The 24404-nt window shown below is 43.5% G+C and overlaps 1 protein-coding gene across 5 annotated transcripts in view; it reads right to left on the bottom strand.

Moving 5' to 3' along the window:
* Positions 1-226: 226 nt before the first annotated feature.
* Positions 227-24404, bottom strand: part of MOK (MOK protein kinase) — a 44353-nt gene continuing 20175 nt past the window's right edge. For 2 of the 5 annotated variants that reach the window (XM_045560305.1, XM_045560300.1), the window contains exons 3-13: positions 21889-21978; positions 20251-20321; positions 7916-7994; positions 7737-7785; positions 6499-6677; positions 4817-4918; positions 3733-3906; positions 2878-2992; positions 1684-1954; positions 838-1038; positions 227-753 (exon numbers count right to left, since the gene is read on the bottom strand). In XM_045560305.1, coding sequence (XP_045416261.1) covers positions 443-753; positions 838-1038; positions 1684-1954; positions 2878-2992; positions 3733-3906; positions 4817-4918; positions 6499-6677; positions 7737-7785; positions 7916-7994; positions 20251-20321; positions 21889-21978 — 1642 coding nt within the window. In that variant the 3' untranslated portion in view covers positions 227-442. The remainder of the gene's footprint in view (positions 754-837; positions 1039-1683; positions 1955-2877; positions 2993-3732; positions 3907-4816; positions 4919-6498; positions 6678-7736; positions 7786-7915; positions 7995-20250; positions 20322-21888; positions 21979-24404) is intronic. The other 3 variants (XM_045560324.1, XM_045560313.1, XM_045560334.1) reach the window with 2 other exon arrangements.

Raw genomic sequence — 24404 nt, 5'->3', positions numbered from 1 at the left:
TCTTCGTGCTGCGGCCCCACCTTGTTCGACTAATGTCACCACGACGCTCTGAGAATAAGCTTGTGCGTTTCCGTAATGGTTTTTCATATGGAGTAAAATTGAGCCATGCCAAAGTATTTATTCCCACAGAATCGACTGCCCTAATATGCCCACAAAAGCTAAAATAAAGGAATGGACAGTAAGGACACATGTTTAACTCAGAAAATATTAAAATGAAATACTGTAATGACAGCTTATCCTTTAATAAAAATCGGGGGCTCCAAGGGCACGATCTGTAAGGCTGCTGCATGTGCCGCACTCACGGTCACAGGCCAGGAACGGGGACACCTGTAGCCGCCTTCGGCCAGCCTGACGCACAACTCCCAGCGTGTCCCCTCTGATTCGTGCAAAAAGTTGCAGATCAGTCCCTGCCCAGACTTCTTAGGTTATGAAAAGGCAAACTCTAGAAGGATGTGGTTTTACAAACGTACTGGACGGAACACACAGTGCAGCTGCTGCCGGGGCTGCCCACTCGCGAGGCCGGTGGCTCCGGGCCCAGCTCCAGCCGGTGGTGCGGGCGGCTGCAGAGCAGCGCTTGCCCGGCCGCCAGGCGTCTCCGGAGCCCTGTGTCGCTCGGGCAGCCCTGGTCATGCCCGGCTTTACCCTCCATGGAGCTGAGGTGACGCAAGCTGCTCAGTACCCTCCACCTTTCCTCTCTATGGTGGGCAAGCGACACTGTTTCAGGGCGGCTTTCATGTCCTTCTGTGGATCTGTCTGTTAAAGAAAAATGACATTCAGTCGTGGCCTGGGAAGGGGCCCGGGAGCGGCGCCCTCAGAGGAGCCGGGGACGTGGGCTACCTTCTTGTTTGCACCAACACACTTCAGGGGCCTCAGCACCGGGGCTTTCCCGCCTGCTCCAGATCCTAACACTGACTGCAGCGTGGGGCTGGAGTAAGACGACAGCTTGGTAACGCCTGAAAGCTTTAGTCTGGGCAGTTCCATTATGTAGGCCGGTCCTTGTCCCTTGGGATGGTCCTCCTCTGGCTTTAGGGACTGTTTCTTGAAACAGAACAAAGGTCAGTTGGACATAAAAGCCTTCCTTTTTATTAAAATTAGAAAAAACAAAAGAGGTTATTTTGTACTACTTTTGCCTAATAAAATTTCTTGATCAAGAGTGTGAGCTTACAGTGACTAGAAAACATCCAGCATGTCCCAGACACCCAAGAGTGAGGTGGCTGCTCGCTGGAGTCCCACAAAGAGAAGTGAAACCTCGTACCGCAGCCTCCCTGCTGGGGACCTGTCCTCTCCGATCGGTGACTGTCCGTGTGCTGGGCCCACCCTTGGTGCCGCGGCCCAGCAGTCCCTGGGGGCTGAGGAATGGCCCGACGCCTCCTGCCTCCCACCCTCACTCCGAGGCTTTGTGCCCGAATCCGCCCACTGCCTGTGCCAGTATGGCTTGTGAGCTAAGAACGGTTTTTACATGTTTTAATGGTTAAAACAAACTTCCTGGCATGTGAAAATGATATGACATCCACATTTCAGTGTCCGGAGCTTTGCTGGGACGAGGCCTCACCACTGGCTCCCCTACTGCCTGCACCTGCTTTCACGTTACCGCGAAGAGAGGTGGGGGGTTGGAACAGACACCTCGTAGTCCACAAAGCCTAAAATATTTCCTCTCTGGCCCTTACAGAAAAGTTTGCTGACCTCTGATGTGGCCGACAGTGGGGACTTTCATAGGTCCTGGCAGGGAATGACACCAGACAAACGTTTGAAAGGGACCCTCTGTCCAGGAGGTAGGGGCGGCAGAGCAGGGACAGGGTTGGGAGGTCATCTGTGTGTCCCGGCCAGGGGAGGATGAGGGAGGTGAGGCGGCAACCACGGGCTCTCTGAGGGTGGTGCTGGAGGGACAGCGCCAGGAGGAGTGACAGCTCCGGCTGAAGGGAGGGAAGGCCCTGGGAAGCCACGGGGAAGGCACCTGTGGGCAAGGATCGAGAGACGGGGTCTGAACAAGTCTGCCTCTCAGACATTCAAGTGGAGCTATCGAGTAGGAGGCGGGACACAGGAGTCTAATTTCTGGGAAGCAACCCGGCCGCAGGTGGATCTGTGACCATGGCTCCTAGCACGCAGCGGGCACTCAGCAGACGCTGATGAACGAGTGCTGTGCATGGATGACGGGAAACATGCATGCTGGGGAGGCACGTTGTCACACAGAGCTTGAGTACTTGCCCCACACTGTAACACTGGCGGGACTGAGCAAGTGGGTGCCATGTGGGTGACATCGTGTTAGGACTGAACATGGGCGGTGGGCAGAAAGGTGAAGATACTGCAAAACGAAGCTATCATTTCTAAACCAAACAAGCATGTAAAACCACCTCTGCTGACAGAAGTACTCGTCTGGGGCCCACTGTGCTCCATGAGGGCTTGGGGATCAAGTAGAGGGAGTGTGGCCTGCCGGGAGCTTGGGACTTGTCACTGGCTAGGTAGGTGCCTTGGGCCAGTGCTGTGGCTTCTCTGTGCCTCTTGCCAGGGTCGTTCTGAGGGCACAGGAGGTGATGTCTGCAATGTGCTTTGGCACAGAACCTGGCACATGGTCATCAGAACAGACCCCAAAACTCATGAGAGGGTCCCCTCGCCCCGGACCTGCTTACGCGGGATGTTAGTCACCGATCCTTAGCTAGTGGGGCAGAAAGGGCTTGAGCAATCAGAACCAGGGCCCCTAACATTCTAACGTGTGGAGACATTAACTGCCGTAGCATCCAGGCCTCGGGTGACAAGGTGCACTTTCAGGACAGATGCGGCAGTGTGGTCCACAGGTGGCGTCCTCAGAGAGACAGGCCACCCAAGGGCGTCCAGTGCCCGCTCAGCCGGGCTGTTTCCAGCCCGGGTTTCACTCAGTACCTGCTTTCTGCCCTCCTTTGACATTTGCCAGCCAGCTCTGAGGGGTTCCGCGGCCACCGGGTGCTCCGGGAAGCAGGCCCTTCTGTGGCTGGCCAGAGCCTGCTTCTCGGTTGCCCTACGGGGAGGAGAGAGAAACACCTCTATTGAGAACCCACAGAGCACAACTGTTTGTCTGCTTTCTTTGTCCCAAATTTGTCTCTTGTGTGAATTGTCACCAGCTCTTCTTTTCCACATGAGCTACGATGAGGAAGCTTTTTCCTTTTCTGTCTCAGCCCGACAGTCTCTGGGCCGGAAGCAGGGAAGGCGCCATGACCCATGGGCACTGCCCTCCCGGCCTGCACTGCCTACACTGGGACTTGTGGTTTGGGATCAAACTGTCACCTCCATAGTTACACATTCAGGAGTGTCCAGAGGTGTGGAATTAGACGACCTCAGGGCAGACACCTCTTAGGTTCCCATTCAGCAGGTACTTCCAGTGCCCGGTAATATCCAATTTGCTCTAAAACCTTATGAGTTCATGCTATAAACGTAAGAGTTTATGCCATTTACACAGGGTGTGTGCCAGGCTCTTCTAGAATCTTACTAACTGGAGCCTTGGCATCAACTGCAAAGCAGACAGACCCCCCCTACCCTTGCCATGGAGCTGCTAACAGCCTCGTTTTGGGGAGGATACACTAGAAAACAGCACAGTGGGGGTTCCAGGGAGCACTAACCACTGTTCAGGATAGAGAGAGCTGCTCCCAGGAACAAGGGGACCCTCCAGAGGCCAGCCGGTCCCTTGCCCCGCCGTGTGCCCCACGGGTCTCGTTAGCCAGGTCCTCTGTGTGTCACGGGGAAGTCCGGCAGAGGGCCTACCTCTGTTCCTGGAAGTAGGGATGCTGCAGAGCCTGGCGGGCGGTGATTCTCTCATCAGGATCATAGGCCACCATTGAGTGCAGGAGGGAGAGGCATTGCGGGGACAAATTGGTTGTCAGTAGAGGTATTCCTGATCCCTTTTTAAAAGGAAAATCAAAACTCATAGCTCTCGACCTGTATTAAAAGCCCAATGATAATAAACGATCATGCCACTATGTAGAGCACTTGGCCAGTCCATCTAAGGCCCTGCACTGAAGGTGACAGTTTATGACCTACAGATCATACATTGTTCAAGACGCAGGATGTGCAACTCCAGGAGTGACCCCTCACGTAAACCATGGACTCTCGTGGTCATGACTTGTCAATGTAGGGTCATCAACTGTAACAAACGTGCCACTCTAGGAGTGACGTTGACACTGGGGAAGGGGGTCTAAGGAATATCTGTACTCGCCACTCGATTTTGCTGCACACCTAAGACTGCTCTAAAAAATAAAGTCTATTAAAATGGGTGTGTGAAATCAGTTATGCTATAAATGGAAGAAAACTACCTTTCCTATAAAAGATTAATATCACCTTCCCATGTGAGATTAAAAAGTTAAAAAAGAAAGAATCAAAAATAGTTGTCATCTAGGAGTGCTCAGCCCCCAGCCCCCAGGGCCCTCCTCGGGCGCCCCAGCTCCCCAGCTGCCACTTCATCTGTGATCAAAGCCAAACCCTGATGAGTCTGTGAGGGCCGGGCAGCTGCACAAAGTCCCCACCAAGTAGTCTGTGCTTGGGAAACATTTTCCGTTTCTAAGTCCTGTGTAAATATCCAGGGGGCCAAACCTGACTCCCAGCCCCTCGGGAAGGCCGTGAGAAGCCTTTCTGTGATCCTTAAGCGCGCACCTTTGTGAACATCCGAAAGTGACTGACGGGCTGTCTGAGCAGCCACTGCACTGGCCCACAAACAGCCTTTCAGCCTCTTCAGTGGCGGCAGCCCAAGCCAGGTGGGGAGAGGAGGGAGCTGTCCCAGAGACAGGCTCGCCCTGCTGCAGGGCTTGGGCGCGGAGCCAGTCCCTGTCCACTCTCAGCACACCACACTTACTGTTTGAACTTGGTGAGGGTCTTCTGAGCAGGCGTGCCGATGACATCATGGATTTTTGAGATCTGGTCCAGTTCATTTGCTCCAGGGAAGAGGGGCTGCAGGCTGGAAGGACACAGCAAGGGGCACTGTGGTCAGCTCGGGCCGTGGCCTCCCCGCCCTGCCAGGGGGCTCATTTACACGGAAATGCGAGGGAATGCCCCTCGCCCAGAGAGCAATCCTCGTGGCTGGGAGACTTCCGTCCTTCCCTTTGCTTGGACCTTTCTGTTGCTACTTGACCAATAAGTCCTAAATGTGTTTTCTAAGAGGCAAGAGACAGATCCACATTCCTGCACCTGCACACTGCAGCGTCTGCCCTGCAACGTGACTATTCGCACTGCCTGTGACCAATAACCACCGCAACAAGCCTCCCGCCAGCCCAGGTGAGTTGTGTTAACAGATTCAGGGTGGGACGGGTCAAGTTTCGCCGACAACTGAGTTCCAAGAAACCTTTTGGTTTTCAGAGATTTTATAGATATTGGAATTGTGGATAAAATATTTTAGACCTGGATAAATAAATTCAATTCATATTACATGCCACAAACAAGAGTTTAAAAATCTAACTCTGGTAGTAGGACTAGCTTCTACTCAGGAAAACAGCAGAATCTCATGACTGAAAGAGCGAAGAGGAAAGCGTGGGTGAGCAGGAAACAGTCTGATAACTGATTTACCTGGGGCTGCCTCACAATCTGGTTAGGTGCCATGAGCTGCGTGTTTTCAGCTTTTGGGTCCTTTAACACCCTCCAAATTACTTCAAGAGATTTTAACACATGGAAAAGGATTGTCTGTTGGCACTTGTGGCTTCAGTGAAATCACCAACTCAGTTTTCCAAAATAACAAATTATTAATGTGAATGATCTAGAATCAAAGGACAGTGTGTCCTGAAGTGCACATCTGTCTGTATTTTTGCAGCAGTCAGTTGAGTAGGTGGGACTGGATGACATCAGGGTCCCTGCCTCTGCTGGGTTCTCCCCTTCAGATGTGGGCCACCAGCCGTTAAACACAGAGACATCTGCCTTGAAGGTCCACCATGAGCAAGAAGGTGCTACCTCACCCCCTCTGTGGACTCCTTTAACTCCCACCCTACTCCCCTCTGAGTGGGAAGAATGCTCATTCCTCTTGCCTGGGCCACTGCTCCTTCCCAAAAGCCAGGCGGAGCAAGGGGTTTGGAGGCTGGGGGAGGGACTGGTTGGGATCGGGCTTTCTAGAGCCCAGCTGTGCCAGAGGTGCCTCATCCTTGCACTTGTGGCCAGAGCATCCTACCTGACATGACTACCTCTCAGAGTAGGCCCCGGGGGACCACCTGCTCACCCCTCCCCATGGCAGGCCCCAGTAGGCAGCCATAAGCTGGCTCCTCTGTTCTAGAACACTCCTTTATCAGTCACTCTATCGTCAAGCCAGATGAAGGTGCCCCCGACGAAGGGCTAGGGGTGCTGGGAGGAAAGCAGTAACTGATGGTGCTTGTTCTCCGTGAAGAGCAAGCAAGGAAAAGTGTTTGACAAAAAGTAAAATGAAAGTCGAGTAAATTTCCTGTTAAATTAAAAAACAGTTAAACAAACAAAAAACTGCAAATGACTGTAAAATGGATTGTAAAGGAAGGAGCCGGCATGGAGCTGCTGTCCCAACCCTTTCGCGCCCCGTGCTACCTGGCAATCTCATAGAACACGCAGCCAGCACTCCATAGGTCCATCTTGTACGTGTAGAACCCGTCGGTGAGGAGACACTCTGGGGCCCGGTACCAGCGCGTAGAGATGTACTCTGTGTACGGCTGCTTGGAATAGACACTCCGGCAGGACCCAAAGTCCCCTAATTTCAGGACATCCTGCTGCAAGGGGAGAAAAGCAAGGGCAAGTCACGTCTCACCGTGCAGCCATTGTAATACAGACCATTTCAAATATTTATGCACTAACGAAAAACAACCGCATCTAAACTAGTTTGTAAAATACAAATTACTGGCTTTATGAGCACCTGAAAGTGCCTCTAACAGATGAGGAAGTGGTGTTTATAGTCAGTGGAACATGTTTATAAATATTCAAGCTATATTTTACATGTATTTCCAAATGGCTACGGGTTCTGAAAATGATATGCTTCTACAATGAATGACACTCACTAGCCAAATTCTTGCTGTGCCACCCAGCTCTGAGGGCAGCTGAGCTCCCAGCTCCTCTGCTGGGGCTCTTTTAGCCACATGGCTTCAGAGGACTTTGCTGATGGTAAGTCAGACGTGCACCAGGGAAACAGCACATTGTCCAATTTAAACACCGGTAGCTTTGGTGGCTTTGGAGTGAGACAGACCTGAGTGCAAATCCTGCCTCTACCAAGTTTACCTTTAGAGTGTTTAGAATGACAGTTGGGGCCTGGCGAAGTGGCTCACGCCTGTAATCCCGGCACTTTGGGAGGCTGAGGTGGGAGGATTGCTTGAGGCCAGGAGTTGGAGACCAGCCTGAGCAAGAATGAGACCCCATCTCTACCAAAAATAGAAAAATTAGCCCAGCATGGTGATGCCCACCTGTAGCCCTAGCTACTGGGGAGGCTGAGGCAGGAGGATCACTTGAGCCTAGGAGTTCAAGATTGCAGTGAGCTATGATGAGGTCACTGCACTCCAGCTCCAGCCTGGGTGACAGATTGAGACTCTGTCTCAAAAAAAAAAAAGTAGAATGACAATCAGAAAGGAGTTCATTTCTGTCTACAGTGTGAGAAGGGTGCCTTCTAGGTGTGTAGCCAGTTATGTTGATGGCATTTATTAAATAAACCATCTGGGAAGGAAAACAATACTATAATAAACATGTTACCCAGCTGTCTGGAAGCGGAAGCATGTCCAGTGAAAAAGTTTTTATATTGTACCTTTATTCTGATAGCAAGTTTTCATATAAAAAGTTCTTACCTTTATTAGTATATTTTCTGGTTTTACATCTCTGTGAAATATTCCATTTCTACATGCAGTATAAAAGGAAGAACAGAATCACTTGCACTTTGATTCAAATTCTTGAATTTGAATTGTATTTTAAACAAATGTTAATACATTTTATTAATTTCAGAGCTGCCAAAGCCCCAAGAGCATACCTGTGCATATGATCAAGGGATTTACATAACTGGTACATATAGTACATAATTTTTTTTTCTGATAATGGGTGTCTTCTCCCTGTACAATCAAGGAAATAGGCAAATACGGTTACCAATGGTACATATCCCCCTTTTTTAATTTCAGCGTATTACGGGGGACAAATGTTTCGGTTACATATCTTGCCTTTGCCCCACCTGAGTCAGAGCTTCAAGCGTGTCCGTCCCCCAGATGGTGCACCACACCCACTAGGTGTGAATATACCCATCCCCTCCTCCCTCCCAGATCCCCTTTTATTGATATAAAATATATAATCCAGTTTTATTTGATGATGTGATAATCTAAATTTAAAATTCTATATACTGGCATGATTTCATTTAAAATCACACAGCACATACATTTTCAATGGAAAATTGCTTTTTATTTTTTTTTGACAGTTTACAGAGGCTTCTTTTACATTCTCAAGTACTCGTTAGTAATACCATGTAAATTTTAGAGTTGTTCTCGATTTAGGAAAAGCTCTATTGTGGTTTTTTTCATGTCTGAGCTGTAAGATTTCCAGGTATTTCAAGTTTTCTATGGAGTGACTTCTTTTCAGTATTCTTTGAATTGACTATATTCAGAATATTCCTAGAAGACACCTAGAGACGGCCAGCAATAATGCAATTATACACATGAGAGACTGCAAAGCACATAAATGTACCCTAGTCGACCCTTCCACATGGTTACAACAGGAGAGGAATATATGACCTAGGGATAGCTGAAATGGAAAGAGATGGCATTCTTAACTGATGATGGCTGAAACATCTTATTTTTATAAACTTAACAAAATACATAAAGATGTGGCCAGGCACGGTAGCTCATGCCTATAATCCTAGCACTTTGGGGAGCTGAGGTGGGAGGACTGCTTGAGGCCTGGAGTTCAAGACCTGCCTGAGAAAGAGTGAGACCCTGTCTCTACAAAAAATAGAAAAATTAGCTGGGCATGGGGACGTGTGCCTATTGTCCCAGCTACTGGGGATGCTGAGGCAGGAGGATCACTGAAGTCCAGAAGTTTGAGGTTGCTGTGAGCTATGATGATGCCATTGCACTCTGGCATGGGTGACAGTATGAGACCCTGTCTCAAAAATATATATATATAAGTATATATATATATAAAAAAACATGTAAAGATATTGCAAGGGCCTCTTTTCTGGAAGGTACCCATGCAAGTAAGCTTTATCAACTTCACAGTAATTTTGCCTCTGCACTTGTTTGTTTGGTTTTTCTGAATTTTGAAACAGGTAAAGAAGGCTTGGGAAATTGCCAGATATTTAATAGGCAATCAATAAACATTACTGAAGAATGACAGAGAACTGTTGATCATTTTTTCCCTTTTATTTTAGTGGACATGTAATAATTGTACATATTTATGGGATACAGAGTGTTATTTTGATACCTATATACAATGTGTAATGATCAAATCAAGGTAATTAGCATATCTATCGTCTCAAACATTTGTCATTTCTTTGTGCTGTGAGAGTTCAAAGTGTGTACATTTTGGTTACAGTGAGAACAGTGTGAGTGATAATCATAAGAGTAGCATAGTCTGATTATCTTAACCTGAGTCTCAGGGTGGGCCTTCGAGGACACTTTTCTTCAAACTATGTTGCTTATGAAAAACAGTAGGAGTCACTTAATGTTTTTTAGTGTTTAGCCCAGTGTTTTCCTAGGCTTCCTGTCTATATGGAGATTTCCATTCATTCATTCATCCATTTATTTATGTAGACAGCTCCCCCACCCACCGGGCTAGAGTGCCATGGCGTCAGCCTAGCTCACAGCAACCTCAAACTCCTGGGCTCAAGCGATCCTCCTGCCTCAGCCTCCCAAGTATCTGGGACTACAGGTGTGTGCCACCACGCCCGGCTAATTTTTCTATTTTTAGTAGAGATGGGGTCTCGCTCTTGCTCAGGCTGTCTTGAACTCCTGAGCTCAAGCAATCCTCCCGCCTTGGCCTCCCAGAGTGCTAGGATTACAGGCGTGTGCCTGGCTGAGATTTCCATTTTAAAGGGAGGTAGATTACAGTTCAACAGAAGTACTTTTTTTTCAATCCCAGAAGACCACTGATTGCTTTAGAACTCACGATCCACACTGTCTTCTTTCACAGAAGAGGAGCATTTCCCACGATTGCCACAGGCGCAGTGCTCTACAGCAGCACCCGGACTCACACTCCTGTGGCTAGCCTTGCCTTCCTTCCGGTAGCTTTTTATTAGATTCAAAAACTCTTAATACTACGCTTCCAACATCACAGTTTATCCTTCTTTCAGAAGATGTCACATTTTACTTGATTTTAATTTCAAGTCATAGCCTCTAAAAGGTGTAACCCTGAGGTAATAAGGCCAGCCTACTGGACCAGGGGCTGCCAGTGCTCTGAAAGGCAGCCACTGGGATTTCATTTTCTCTCTCAATAATTTGAATGCAGAGACTGCCTCCAATGGAGGATCTCAGGGTCTGGTGGCCAAGTCTACCAAGAGAGGGAGGAGGACAGGCAGAGGAGCCATGGCAGGAGATGGCGTAGCCCTGAAGCAGTCAGTGGTGTGGCCTTGGCAATCAGAGCTTTCCTGCTTCCACTTCCTGGGAGGCCTAACTGGACTTTCTACAAGAGATCTATGATTTTACAATAAACTCACTCCTTCCTTTGTGAACTGGTTGAATGGTATGTGCTCCTTGCAATGAAAACAGTCTAACTATGATGCTCAGTATCTATCCACATCATCCAGGTAGACAACTGACACCTGCAACACACAGGACAGTGCTGGGCTCTAAGCGGACACCAATGATGAAGCCAGCGTGGCCTCACTATCAGAGAGCTTCCACTCCAGTGGAGAGAGTAGGACAAACCATAAAGAAACAGCTACGTGTCAGGCAGAGTGCATGAGATAAAGAAACAAGACGGGAGACATGAGGTGAAGGGGTAGCCACCCCAGGTTCTGAAGTGGGCACCAGTGAGGGTGAAGAGAACACTGAATTAGCCATTCACAAAAGCAAATGAATTGAACTTGGAACAGTTAAAAAAGGGAATAGAATCAGATACAACCTTGTATAATAGTAGCTGCCTCTGTAATCAGGTTATGAAGGATACTTAACCTCCTTTACACACAATTTTTTCTTTATAAATTTCAAGACAGTCTTTCCTACTGCAGATGGCATGAGCCCAAAGCCATATGCACAACAAACGCACACAAACTAGGATTGCTGGTGATGTAGCTAGTTCTCTATTCACCCCAATTACTAACTTACTCCAATGAAGAATCCAGGGAAGTTCTTCCAAAGTGAACGGACACGGGCCTTTACCATCTTTCCCCAGGCTCCCCACCACCATTCCTGCCTCCATGGCACACACTGCAGACTGGCTGGCTCAGGACTCATCCCAACCCCCACCTAGCACGCTGGCTTCAAAGCCCAAAACCACGTTCTTCAGAGTGCCTTACAGCTGGGGGTTCCAGATGTGACTTGGGTTCTGCCTAAATGGAACCACTCATGAAAGGTAGTTTCGGCCCAGGTATGGGGGCAGAAGAGAGGAGGGGAAAGCATCCATTCAGAGGGCACAGATCATGGCAGCTTCCTGACTCTGGCACAGGTGGTGTGACACTAGAGCAGGGAGCTGCAGCAGCTTTATTTTGCACAGTCTTGTCTGTGGCAGAGGCAGCAGTGTCCTGAGCAGTACAATCCTACACAGTAGCTTTTGGAAGCTACTTCCTAGAAGGTAAGCCTAGAGTCTGTTTCTTTAGTTCTCCCAGTGATTCTGTGAAGCTATTTAAACAGAATAATCCCTGTGAGTTAAACTAGTGAGGACAGACGCTGTTATCTGCACTAAAACGGACAACCAATACATCCACCTACCTTATTTATTTATTTATTTATTTATTTATTTATTTATTTATTTATTTATTTATTTATTTATTTTGAGACAGGGTCTTGCTCTGTCAGCCTGGCTAGAGTGCAATTATGATAGCTCACTGCAACCTTAAACTCTTGGGCTCAAGTGATCGTCCTTTCTCAGCCTCCAAGTAGCTGGGACCTCAGGTTTGACATGATGCTCAGCTAATTTTTCTATTTTTTTTTCTTTTTCAGAGACAGAGTCTTGCTATGTTGCTCAGGCTTGTCTTGAACTCCTGGCCTCAAGTGATCCTCATACCTCAGCTTCCTAAAGTGCTAGGATCACAGGCATGAGCTACTGCACCTGGCCCAGCCCATTTTTTTTTTTTTCTGAAATATAATCTTATTGCTTTATTTCTTTTGAGATTACACAGAAGTTAATATGAGTACTGAAGAACACACTTTCTTCATTTAATAGCTGAGGATAAATTTAATAAAATCAAGTATTCTGAAATATTAACATTTGCTGATAATTGCTTATCTGTATTTACACACATAATTCTCAAGTTAACACTGCAATAATAACAAAAGTAAATATGTTCAACTTTATATGCTTGATCAATTTTTAATATATTTTCCTTAATTTTGTCTTTTTCTTAGCCTCAAAGCATCATTTTAACATTTAACTTGCCAACTAATGTGTATATTTGCATAAATCTATAATTAACATTTATTCTATAGGCCCCTAGACAAAAATGTAAGTTAGCTTATAAGGTCAAAAATATAAGATTTGTAGCCGGGCGTGGTGGCTCACGCCTGTAATCCTAGCACTCTGGGAGGCTGAGGCAGGCGGATCGTTTGAGCTCAGGAGTTCGAGATCAGCCTAAGCAAGAGTGAGACCCTGTCTCTGCTAAAAAAAAATAGAAAGAAATTAGCTGGACAACTAAAAATATATAGAAAAAATTAGCCGGGCTTGGTGGCGCAAGCTTGTAGTCCCAGCTACTTGGGAGGCTGAGGCAGTAGGATCGCTTGAGCCCAGGAGTTTGAGGTTGCTGTGAGCTAGGCTGATGCCACGGCACTCTACCCTGGGCAACAGAGCAAGACTCTGTCTCAAAAAAAAAAAAAAAAATATATATATATATGTATATATATATACATATATATATATATAAGGTTTGTAAATGTTACAATAGTAAACCTGATCGTTTACAGGAATGATATATTGGAAATCAGACATTGTGCTCTAGATAGGAAATCTCCCTCTCCCTGAAAACAATAACATAAGTCAATGCCTAAATGAGTTCACAATGAAATGTGTTCAACAAATTATTTTTGGTATATCAAGAAAGTATAATTTCAAGGCTTGTCTTTCTCTTAGTAGTACTCTAGTTTCACACTGATGTTGTCTGTTAGAGGAAATAACCATTCCAATGACTTTCCATGAAAATATTTGTATATGTGTTAAGTAATTTTAAAAAAGCACATTCTTTGTTTATTATCTCAAAATATTAAGGGGTTACAAATATTTGTGGTTACATGGATTGCTTTTGTAATGCTTGAGTCATGGGTATTGGTGTCCCCTTCACTCAAGTAGTGTTCATTGTACCAATTAGGTGGGATTTTGCCCCTCCCATCCCCCTGGCTTGATTTCCACTGAGTTTTACTTCCCTCTGTACATATGTGTACTCATTGGTTAGTTCCAGTTTAATAATAAGTACATGCAGTATTTGTTTTTCCAATCTTGAGATACTTAACGTAGAAGAATGGTCTCCAGTTCCACCCAAATTTTCCCTCAAGGCATTAATTCATCATTTTTTATGGCTAAATAGTACTCCATGTTTTCTTAGACCACCCATGAATTGATGGGCACTTGGGTTGATAACACATCTTTGCAAATGTGAATAGTGCTGCAATAAATATTTGAGTGCAGGTGTCTTTTTGATAGAAAAACTTCTTTTCCATACCCAGTAGTGGGACTGTTGGATCAAATGGTAGTTCTACTTTTAGTTCTTTGAGGAATCTCCATATTGTTTTCCAAGAGGTTGTACTAATGAGCAGTCTCACCAACAGTGTATAAGCATTCCTTTCTCTCTGCATCCACACCAGTATCTGTTGTTTTTTGGCTTTTTAATAAAAGCCATTCTAACTGGGGTAAGGTGATATCTCATTGTAGTTTTAATTTGCACTTCCCTGATCATTACTGATGTTGAGCATTTTTTCATATGTTTGTTTGCCATTTGTCTATCTTCTTTTGAATATCTTCATGTCTATTGTTCACTTGTTTATGAGGTTATTTGTTTGTTTCTTGCTGATTTGCTTGAGTTCTTTGTAGATTCTGGTTAATAGCCCTTATCAGATGTACAGCTTGTAAATATTTTCTCCCACTCTGTAGGTTGTCTATTTGCCCTCTTGATTGTTTCCTTAACTGTGTAGAAGCTTTTTAGTTTAATGAAATCTCATTTATTTATTTTTATTGTTGCTGCGATTGCCATTGGGTCTTAGTTATAAATTCTTTGCCTAGGCCGATATCTAGAAGAGTTTTTTCTACATTTTCCTCTAGAATTCTTATAGCTTCATGCATTAATTACATTTAATTCTTTTATCCATTTTGAATTAATTTTTGTAAGTGGTGAGAGGTAGGGGTCCTGTTTCATTCTTCTGCATGTGGCTATTCAATTTTTCCAGCACCATTATTGAATAGGTCAACAACCCTTGTCACTGGTCTCCAAGCCTCTCAGGGGCCTTTCTCCCTGCAGTTCTCCTCTATAACTTCTTCCCGTGGAGTCTCCTGTAGTTTCGGGCACCCTTCTTTCCTACCCTCATCTGATCTATGTTGGTCTGCCTGTTTATTTTTTCACTTTCTTCTAAAATCTATCTTTCTTGCAGAGAGACTCTGGCTGGTGGTTTTTCTCGACCGCCATCTTGCCCAATGGCCCCATTTATTCTTTAAATAGCAACTGGAGAAGTTCTTTTAAAGAGGTTTTACTCAAAGCACAGTCCACAACTGATCCCAGTCCAGGGACTATTTGTTACTGGTCTAAGAGGAGATGACAAAAATTAAGAATAACTGTTTAGAAGTGTTTATAGCAATTTGACATTGCTATGACACCTAAGTACATGATCATTTTTCTGGTAATTCATTTGTATTGTATTTTATAAAAAGTATGGCCCACAATAGATCAGAAGTAAAACAACTGGTCTTCTGCTATAGTGTTAGAAACACTGGACTATAAACACCAACTGAAAGCCACCTCTCGCCTTCTTTAAAACCCATTAGTGACTTCCCATTGAACTAAGAATAACACAAATTTGTACCCTGGCCCTACCAGCCCCACCCCCAGCCCCCTGTGCCTGCCTATCTCATTTGCTACGACTCTCCACGTCCTCCAGCCACATGGGCCTCGTCCCTCACAGCAGCCTTATGGCCTTTGCACTGGCTGTCCCTCCTCCTGGAATACTCTGTCCACATCACTCTCTGACACTGGCCTGTCTTATTCACTCACAACACTTACTCCTGTCTGGAATTCCTGATCATTTCTTCACTTGTTTATTGTCTGTCTCTCATCATCAGAGTGTGAGCTCCACACAGGTGGGAACTGTGCTGTTACATTTCCTACTGTGTCCCTGCCTCTAGAATAGCCCATGACATGTCACCATGAATGAGAGACCCTCTCCTGCACTTGTCTAATTCTACCACTCCTCCAGGTAGCCTGTACTTCCCTAGCCCACAGTCACCTCTGCTTCCTGTGAGACAAAGAGAAAATTGCCCCAGTGATTGATTTCTCTAATGATTCACTTTCATGTAGTTTATGTGCACAATAGACTATATAACATTTAAATACAAAAAAACACATCTTATATGCTTCTTCTCTATCTTCTTGGGTCTTGCTAGACCTTGCATGTAAGTAGACAACTCAATAAAGAATGTGTGTTCATTCCCTTACTTCATTATTATCTCATTCTTTAGTAAATGCTATAGTAAATATAGTGCTACTCAATAGTCTAACAACCTAAGAGAATAGTAACTTTTTTTTTTTGAAGGTCAGACATCAATCAGTCCCAGAGAGTAGTAACTTAAGTCACAAGAATTTCCATTCTGGTAGCAAAAGCTTTAGTGATTGATTTTGTTTGTAATAAATGAGCATCCTCATGAACAAGAGCAAATATGAGTAAGTGCCTATTCACTTGAGGCACCGGCACAAGGCTAGGGACAGAGACCCAGGACAGCAATAGAGCTTACTGGTTAAGGTTTCAAATTTAGACTTGAGTTTAAGTCCTGGCTTGACATTTATTAATAGCTTAATTTTGGATTATTACTTAATTCTTCAAGCCTTGATTTCCTCATCTGTAAAATGGAGATGATAATAATAGTGCCAATCACATAGGGTTGTCAAGAGGCAGAACATGCACTCTAAGTTGGGTGTGGTGGCACACACCTATAATCCCCACATTTTAGGAGGCCAAAGTGGGAGGATCACTTGAGGCCAGGAGTTCAACACCAGCCTGGGTAACATAGGGAGATCCTGTCTCTACAAAAAAAATAAGAATAATCAGCCAGGTGTGATAGAGTGCACCTGTAGAGTCAGAAGGATCGCTTGAGCCCAGGAGTTTGAGGCTGCAGTGACCTATGATCCCACCACTGCACTCCAGCCTGGGGAGTAGAGCGAGACCCTATTGCTAAAAAAAATTTTGAAAAAAGAATGTGCAATCTGGAATCAGGCTAAGTCCAAACTTCAGCTCTACCATTTACCAGGCACATAACCTTGAACAAGTTATTTATCTCTCTGTGCCTCTATTCTTCATTTTTAAAATGAGGAGAGTAATGATAACTGCTTATAGGGTTGTTGTGAGGATAAAATGACTTAATTGCATTAAGTGTTAAGAACAGTGTCTGACATTCATGAACTGTTAACTATTATTATTATTATCATTATATTTCATCAATTCTTCTTCTTATTATTATTTTTTTTTTTTTGAGACAGAGTCTCACTCTGTTGCCCAGGCTAGAGTCAGTGCCGTGGCATCAGCCTAGCTCACAGCAACCTCAAACTCCTGGGCTCAAGCGATCCTCCTGCCTCAGCCTCCCGAGTAGCTGGGACTACAGGCATGTGCCACCATGCCCGGCTAATATTTTCTATATATTTTTAGTTGGCCAGATAATTTCTTTATATTTTTAGTAGAGACGTGGTTTCGCTCTCGCTCAGGCTGGTCTCGAACTCCTGACCTTGAGAGATCCACCCGCCTCGGCCTCCCAGAGTGCTAGGATTACAGGCGTGAGCCACCATGCCCGGCCCTGACCAATTCTAAGACACTTTTTTTTTCACATTTTACTATGAAATCAGGATGCATATTTTAATATTTAGTACCTGACAATCCCTGTTAGCTGTTTTTCCCCCCGTTATAATATCTTGAACCTGAGATGCTCCATATCGCTAACAGCATCTTAGGTTCAGTACATTGAACACATTACCTGGCCTATGAAAGACACTCAACACTCACATAATGAATGAATGTCTGTTGATCTATACTAGTCTGTTTTCTACAATCTCTGTACATACATATCAAAAGAAATGAATTCAGTTTCTCCAATTATATAATTCCCCTACTACTGAAAATTAAAGATATTCTAAACAAAGCTCTCTCCAATGTCTAAATACATAGCAACTTGCTGGAAATTCTACCCTCCCCTTGAGTTTTAAAATATCTCACTCTAGGAACAATAAGACTTCTAACACAAGAGCCAGGCACAGTGGCTCACACCTACAATCCTAGCATTTTCGGAAGCTAACGTGGGAGAATCGCTTGGGGCCAGGAGTTCGAGACCAGCTTGAGCAAGAGCAAGATCTCATCTCTACAAAAAATAGAAAACTCGGCTGTACAGGGTAGTGCACGCCTGTAGTCCCAGCTGCTTGGGAGGCTGCGGCAGGAGGATTGCTTGTGTCCAGCAGTTTGAGGTTGCAGTGACTATGACCACACCACTGCACTAGAGTGAGACCCTGTCTCAACAGTGACAACAAAAGAGGAATTCTAATACAAGATATATCTCTTATACCAAGATAATTATTACTAAACGAAGAAAGCAATTAATGTAGGTTTGTTTTGTTTTAAGAGAAAAGATTTCACTTCGTCGCCCAGGCTGGGGTGCACTAGTATGATCCAAGGTCACTGCAGCCTTGAAATTCTGGGCTCAAGTGATTCTCCCGCCTCAGCCGCCCGAGTAGTTGGAACCACTGGCAGGCACCATCGTGCCCAGCTATGATTATGTAGGTTCTTTAAAAAGCGAATTGTTGGCTTATTGGTAAAAAAGAGTATTATAAATAACCTAATAAAATTTCATGGTGCTCAGTTGTATTTGATAACATATCCTGATACTCTGTTAGATACACATACACACACACACACACACACACACAAGCACACACACACACATACACACACGCACAAAGTGAAAAATCTACAGAGGAATACCTCATTTATCCAGGCTATTTGGAATAAGAAGCTGAATAAGTAAATTTCAGATAAATGAGATTTATTCCTTGAACATAAAACTGTTTTCTATCATAACATTTTATTTTATTTTATTATTTTTTTTGAGATGGGCTCTTGCTCTGTTGCCCAGGCAAGTGCAGTAGCACTATTAGAGCTTACTACAGCCTTGAACTCGTGGGCTCAAGTGAGCCTTCCACCTCAGCCTCCCAAGTACCTGGAACTGTAAGAGTGCACCACGATGCTCAGCTAATTTTTTAATTTTTTGTAGAGCCAGTGTCTCGCTATGTTTCTCAGGCTGGTCTTGAACTCCTGGCCTCAAGTGATCCTCCTGTCTCAGCTTCTCAGAGTGCTGGGATTACGGGCATCAGTCACTGTGCCCAGCCTATAACCATTTTAAACAGGAATCTTAAAAACATTTATTCACTTCCCACTTCAGTAATCAGTGTTTACTGAGGTGGTGTGGTTTGCACAGTCATTAACATGCCTGTGCTGTCTCTAACCAATCTTGGGAAATCTAGAAGCTGACAGCTGTTTGCCCAGACTGCCCTCCTCATGTACATGTTTTATGTCTTCAGTCTCCTACCCCATTAATGGACTATCACCTGTCACTTTCTGCTACTGCTGGTGTGCCAAGTTCTAGAAGCTTCTTCTATCTAACAACTCTATTTTTAATGGTTTTAGACCAAGAAACTAGATAACTAAGTTTGTTAGAATTGTACTTAAAATGAGTTTAAATAGAGTACTGAGGGGCTCATCTATGAATAACATGCACAAAGCCTATAACTTATAAGAAATACCACATATTCTCAGATATAAAGCAATCTCCTGTTTTCCCAAAAAGATCCAAAAGTTTATTGACCAACATATATATGTGAACTTTTACGGATATAGAAAAACTTGCCTGCTTATACTATTTATTTTATTAGTAATTTACTATCACATACACTTTAAATCATTTAATAAAATACATTAATTTTGATACAATGCTTTTTTTCCACTCTCCCACTTAATAAAAATAATTTTATTTGAACTCTTCATATGTATTTGCAACATCAGTATCTTCTTCATCACAAAAATAGCTTACTGAGTTTTCCATAGCACATCATCTTCAGTTTGGCCTAACCTATGATAATTCAGTTTTAAAATCATCTATGATGCTGTCACTAAAATTTGATTCCAAGTCATAAGTAGTCACTCCCATGACAGTAGGGCAGTTGATTTTTTTTTATTTGTCCTCTAGGTATAATGTGATCTATAAAATTTAATATTTGCTGTGCTGCTGTCTTAGTGATATCTACAAGAATCCTTTGTCCTGACAGCTAACACCACCATGAGAGTAGATGCTCAGGAACATTTGCTCAGTGTGGGCCAGCTGCCTGCCTCCTCTTCTCCTGGTCCCCTCAGGAGACCTCCATAAGCACCCTGCCCAGGGCTGTCTCAGGTGAATTTGTATCCTAAACAGTGCTTTACTGTTCAAAAAAAAAAAAAAAAAAAGAGAGATGAATGAGCATCCTGGAATTTAGGAGGCTTTGTAAAGATCCAAATAGAAGGCGATTGCCTCTAGTGAGGGATTATTTGGAGGGAAGCTCTGCCTTATTTTGAGGCACAGAACACAGTGTCCAGCAATAGCAGAGACTGGGAAGAAGAGTGACCCTCAGAGTCAGACAGGCCCGAGGGCACATGATCCATGGTGAGGGAGGCCCAGGCTGCGGGTGCTCTGCCATGCAGCTGCCCCTGCTGCCTTCAGCACCGTCTTTGCCCAAATCCAACGGTCACCCAGTGGGCCTTGTGGCTTTGCTTCTTGTTTGCAGCCATGTTCTGAGTAGATGACATTGCCAGAAAAGTGCCTCCCTGTGAGTGAAGCAGTCCTGTATGTTTATATATAACTATTGCACTATGGTGACTAATGACTTTGAGAACTATAACAAACATATATGAACTATAAGCCATAAAGAGGATCTCAGATTAGCTTTCGAATTATTCTACATACCTCGTATTAGCTCATAAATATTCATGTCCATAAGTTCACATATTAGTGCAAGAGAACCAGATTTTCTGTCACTGAAGAAGAAAGCAAGTTTTTAAAATGATTTGTCTTATCTTAATCAGAAAATATAATCAAATATTTAATTCATTTGTAAACATTTCTGGTAAACATAAGGCACTTCTACATCAAAGACTGCAGTATAATTACTGAAACAGTAGAGGCTTTGCTTTTAAATCAATATTTCCAGTAAAATTAATTTAAAATACTAGTAAAACCCTACTTTGAGCAAAATTCTAAACGTCCTTTTTTTAAAAAAGAGATATGTCTTGAAAATACAAAATTCACTATCAGCAAGAAGAAGAAAAAAGTTTGGGGAGTCGGCTAAGCAAAACAATAAAAGAAAAAAGAAGTTAATTCATGTTCTATGACTGCAAATTTGGCTTTAATTTACCTGAATTATTTCCATGTAATTGGAATAAATTACAATGGGAGAACAAAACCCAAAACTAGTCAGGAGAAAAAGAGAGAGAAAGAGGCATCACACCACACCCGTGTGATGTCTAAGCCTGACACTGGGTGGGAACAGAGGCTTCTGGCTGAGCCACCAGCTTCTCCTGAGTTCAAGCAGGCCCTAAAAGAATGTTCTGAGCCCTGAGCAGGGGAGCCTGCTCTGGGTTCCTCCAGTCTGGCTGGAAGGGGTCCTACTACCTCTTGACTGTTACGAGGCCTCGTGAGATTCTGGACAGAAGTGCTTTGTAAAGTACATGAGAAGCACATGACATACACGCAGTGTTGTGACTACTACATGCAAACTGCAATCTCTGGACCTGGCCCAAACTGACTTCTAAGAACACTGTAGGCCAGGAAGCCACACAGCTATGACAAGACATTTCATTTTGAGTTTAAAACTGTTCCATCCTCTGATTAAAATCTACTGGACTTTAACTGGCAGAGACGAGTTGCTTGGCTGACCTTATAGGTCAGGCTCCCTCCAGAGCTCCAGTAACACTTCTACACTGAAATACACCTTCTCAGAGTGGCAGTGCCACTCCAGCTCCCGAAACCCTGCAGCCTGACTCCCTGGTTCACTGAGCCCCAGAAGCACAGCACGGAGCTGCCAGGGAGAAGGTTTCCCAGGCCTGGGCAGGCACCTAGGGACAAGCTGTGCTCTGCCTTTTTGATTGGTAGGTAAACCTTATGGAAACTATTCTATAATTAGAAGAGAAATTTTTAAATACCCAGAAATGATATCAATTATACTGAGAAAGGCTACAGGGGACTGTGTAGAAATGGTAACTGGTGGAGACAAAGTGAAAACACACAATCCCTGAAATAACACAACAGTGCTTTCCCAGTAAGTCATCATTCACACTCAAGGGTGCAGAAGCCTAACTGAGCTACAAGAGACAAACTCTGCACGGTTTGTATGCTTTTACGATATGGAGTCACCGAAACATTTCCATATTAGGAATCAGATACACATTTGTCCAAATAAAAATGTGATTTAAGATGAAGTCAAAATTGTTACTCTCTGAGCTACAAAGCAAATATTTAAAATGCCTACCATGGTTTTCTTTCCTAAAAAGAGATTTAGCATTTTCAGCAAATTTAGATAACTTTTCAAGCTCCAGATATACTTACAAAACCACTTCGTGCAGCGTAAGAATGTTTGGGTGTGGGTGCAGGCGCCTCAGTGCTTGTATCTCTCGTAGATTGTTCACTTGCTCAATACTACCGTGTAAGCACAAATAAAGAACTACTTTACAATTCAGGTCCATTAATTTCTATTTTCAATAAAGCAAAATGCAAGGAGTGGAAGTAAAACTTGGAGGGAGTAGGGGTCAATGACTCCAAATACCAACCTCATTCTACCCAAGTGATTCGGTGTGATCTTCCTCTGTTAATGCTTCATCGTCCCCATACCACCCACACAGCTGTTCAAGGTAACTCAGTATTCATTTAGACAATGAGAAGCGAGCAGAAAGGAATTTTTAAAGGTACCTAAAATTAACTTTGAAATTATTCTTTAAATGAATAAGATTAAACTGTTTAATAATGATGATAGATACTCAGAACTCTAAAAGCTAGAAATATGATTTTCATAGTTAAAAAACAAAAATAAAGAACAGCATTAAATTTGTGGATCAAATATCAGTGACATTGGAACATCCAGTAAATTATAGTAAGTCCTCCCTTAATGTCATGAATAGGTTCTTGGAAAACGCAAACATTATGTGAAACGTACAGCAAGTCCTTCAATAACATCGTCTCCTTCAAGACTGTTTTGTTATAATGTTGATGAGATAAAAAAATTGGTTTTGTTTTATTTGATTTGGCTTAAAGACACAGTTACCAAGAACCTATTGATGACATTAAGTGAGGACTTACCATATTAGCAATCTCATCCGTAGAGATGACACAAAAAGCAATTGTCTTTCTAGAAGAAACTAACAGTAATTTCTTCTCAGAAATCAAGAAATAACAGCAATACCTTTACCAATAGAAGCTTATGAGCAATATGAATCATTCCAGATCTATGGTTGCTTTTCGATTGCTTGTTCTGATTTGTTTTTTACTTTATTTGGACTTATTTTAGACTTATGGAAGAGTTGCAATGACAGTGCAGAGTCCCTTTCACCCAACTTCTCCTATTGTTAACATTTTACATAACATTTATGAAATTAAGCTGGGTGCAGTGGTTCACACCCACAGTCCCAGCTACTCATGAGGCTGAGGCAGGGAGGATTGCTCGAGCCCAGGAGTTTGGGGCTATAGTGCACTATGATCACATCTGTAAATAGCAAACTCACTCAGCCTGGGCAACATAGTGAGATTTCATCTCTAATAATAAAAAATAAAAAATTTTAGGCCTAGTACAGTGGCTCACACCTGTAATCCCAGCACTTTGGGAGGATGAGGAGGGAGGACTGCTTGAGCCCAGGAGTTCAAGGTCACAGTGAGCTGTGATTGTACCACTGTACTCCAGCCTGGGCAACACAGTTAGACCCTGTCTCTAAAAATATATATAAAGTAAAATAAAATGTTAAAAGGTAAGAAATTAACATTGGTACAACACTATTAACTAAACTAAGGACTTTTTTCAGATTTCCCCAGTTTTTCTACTAACGTCTTTTTGTCTTCCAGGATCCAGAATACCACATTACAATTAAGTTGTCATGTCCCCTTAGACACTTCTAATCTGTGACAGTGCCTCAGCCTTTCTTTGTTTTTTATTACTTTGATAGTTTTAGGGATACTGGACAGGTATTTTGTAGACTGTTCCTCAATTTGGGCTTGTGTGATGAAATCTTGATTATTTAGTTAATGTGGCACCTGCCAGTTTCTCACTGTAAAGTTACTATTTTTCCCTTTCTATTTTCTACTATTTAGAAGCAAGTCACTACGTCCAGACCACACACGAGGGGAAAGAAATTAAGCCCTACCTACTGGAGAAAGGAATATCAAATAATTTGTGAACACATGTTAAAATCTTCATACTACTAGTATTTATTATTAATAGCAATAAATAGTAATTAAAAATATTTGGGGGAGATAATTAATATTTTAAAAATTAAAAAAAAATTTTTATAGACAGGGTCTTGTTCTGTCACCCAGGCTGTAGTGCAGTAGTATGATCATAGTTCATTGCAGCCTCGAACTCCTGGGCTTAAGCAATCTTCCTGCCTCAGCCTCCCAAGTAGCTGGGACTACAGGCGCATACTACCACATCCAGCTAATCTTTTCTTTTCTTTTTCTCGTTCTTTCTTTCTTTTTTTTTTTTTTTTGAGACAGGGTCTCATTACGTTACCCAGGCTGGTCTTGAATTCCTGGCCTCAAGAGATCCTCCTGCCTCAGCCTCCCAAGTCACTGGGATTACAGGCATGAGCCACCGTGCCTGGCTCTAATAATTAATATTTTATAAGCTATGCAGAAATAGTTTCTCTTTAAGGTTTCACTCACTTATTTTAGCATTCATGAGTGGATCCTGCTCACATAAATTATTACTGTGTTCTAATGATGACTGTCTATTTCCCTCATTCCTCCTATATTTATTATTTGAAATTCTTCTATAAGGAAAAATTGTCCCTTCATCTCAATTTATATATTCACTTAGTCATTTATTTATATCAATATGTTTTCATGGTTATTGAATAGAA

Source organism: Lemur catta, chromosome 1 (assembly GCF_020740605.2).
Source record: "Lemur catta isolate mLemCat1 chromosome 1, mLemCat1.pri, whole genome shotgun sequence".
NCBI classification, from domain to species: domain Eukaryota; kingdom Metazoa; phylum Chordata; class Mammalia; order Primates; family Lemuridae; genus Lemur; species Lemur catta.
This window is presented reverse-complemented; position numbering and strand designations above follow the sequence as displayed.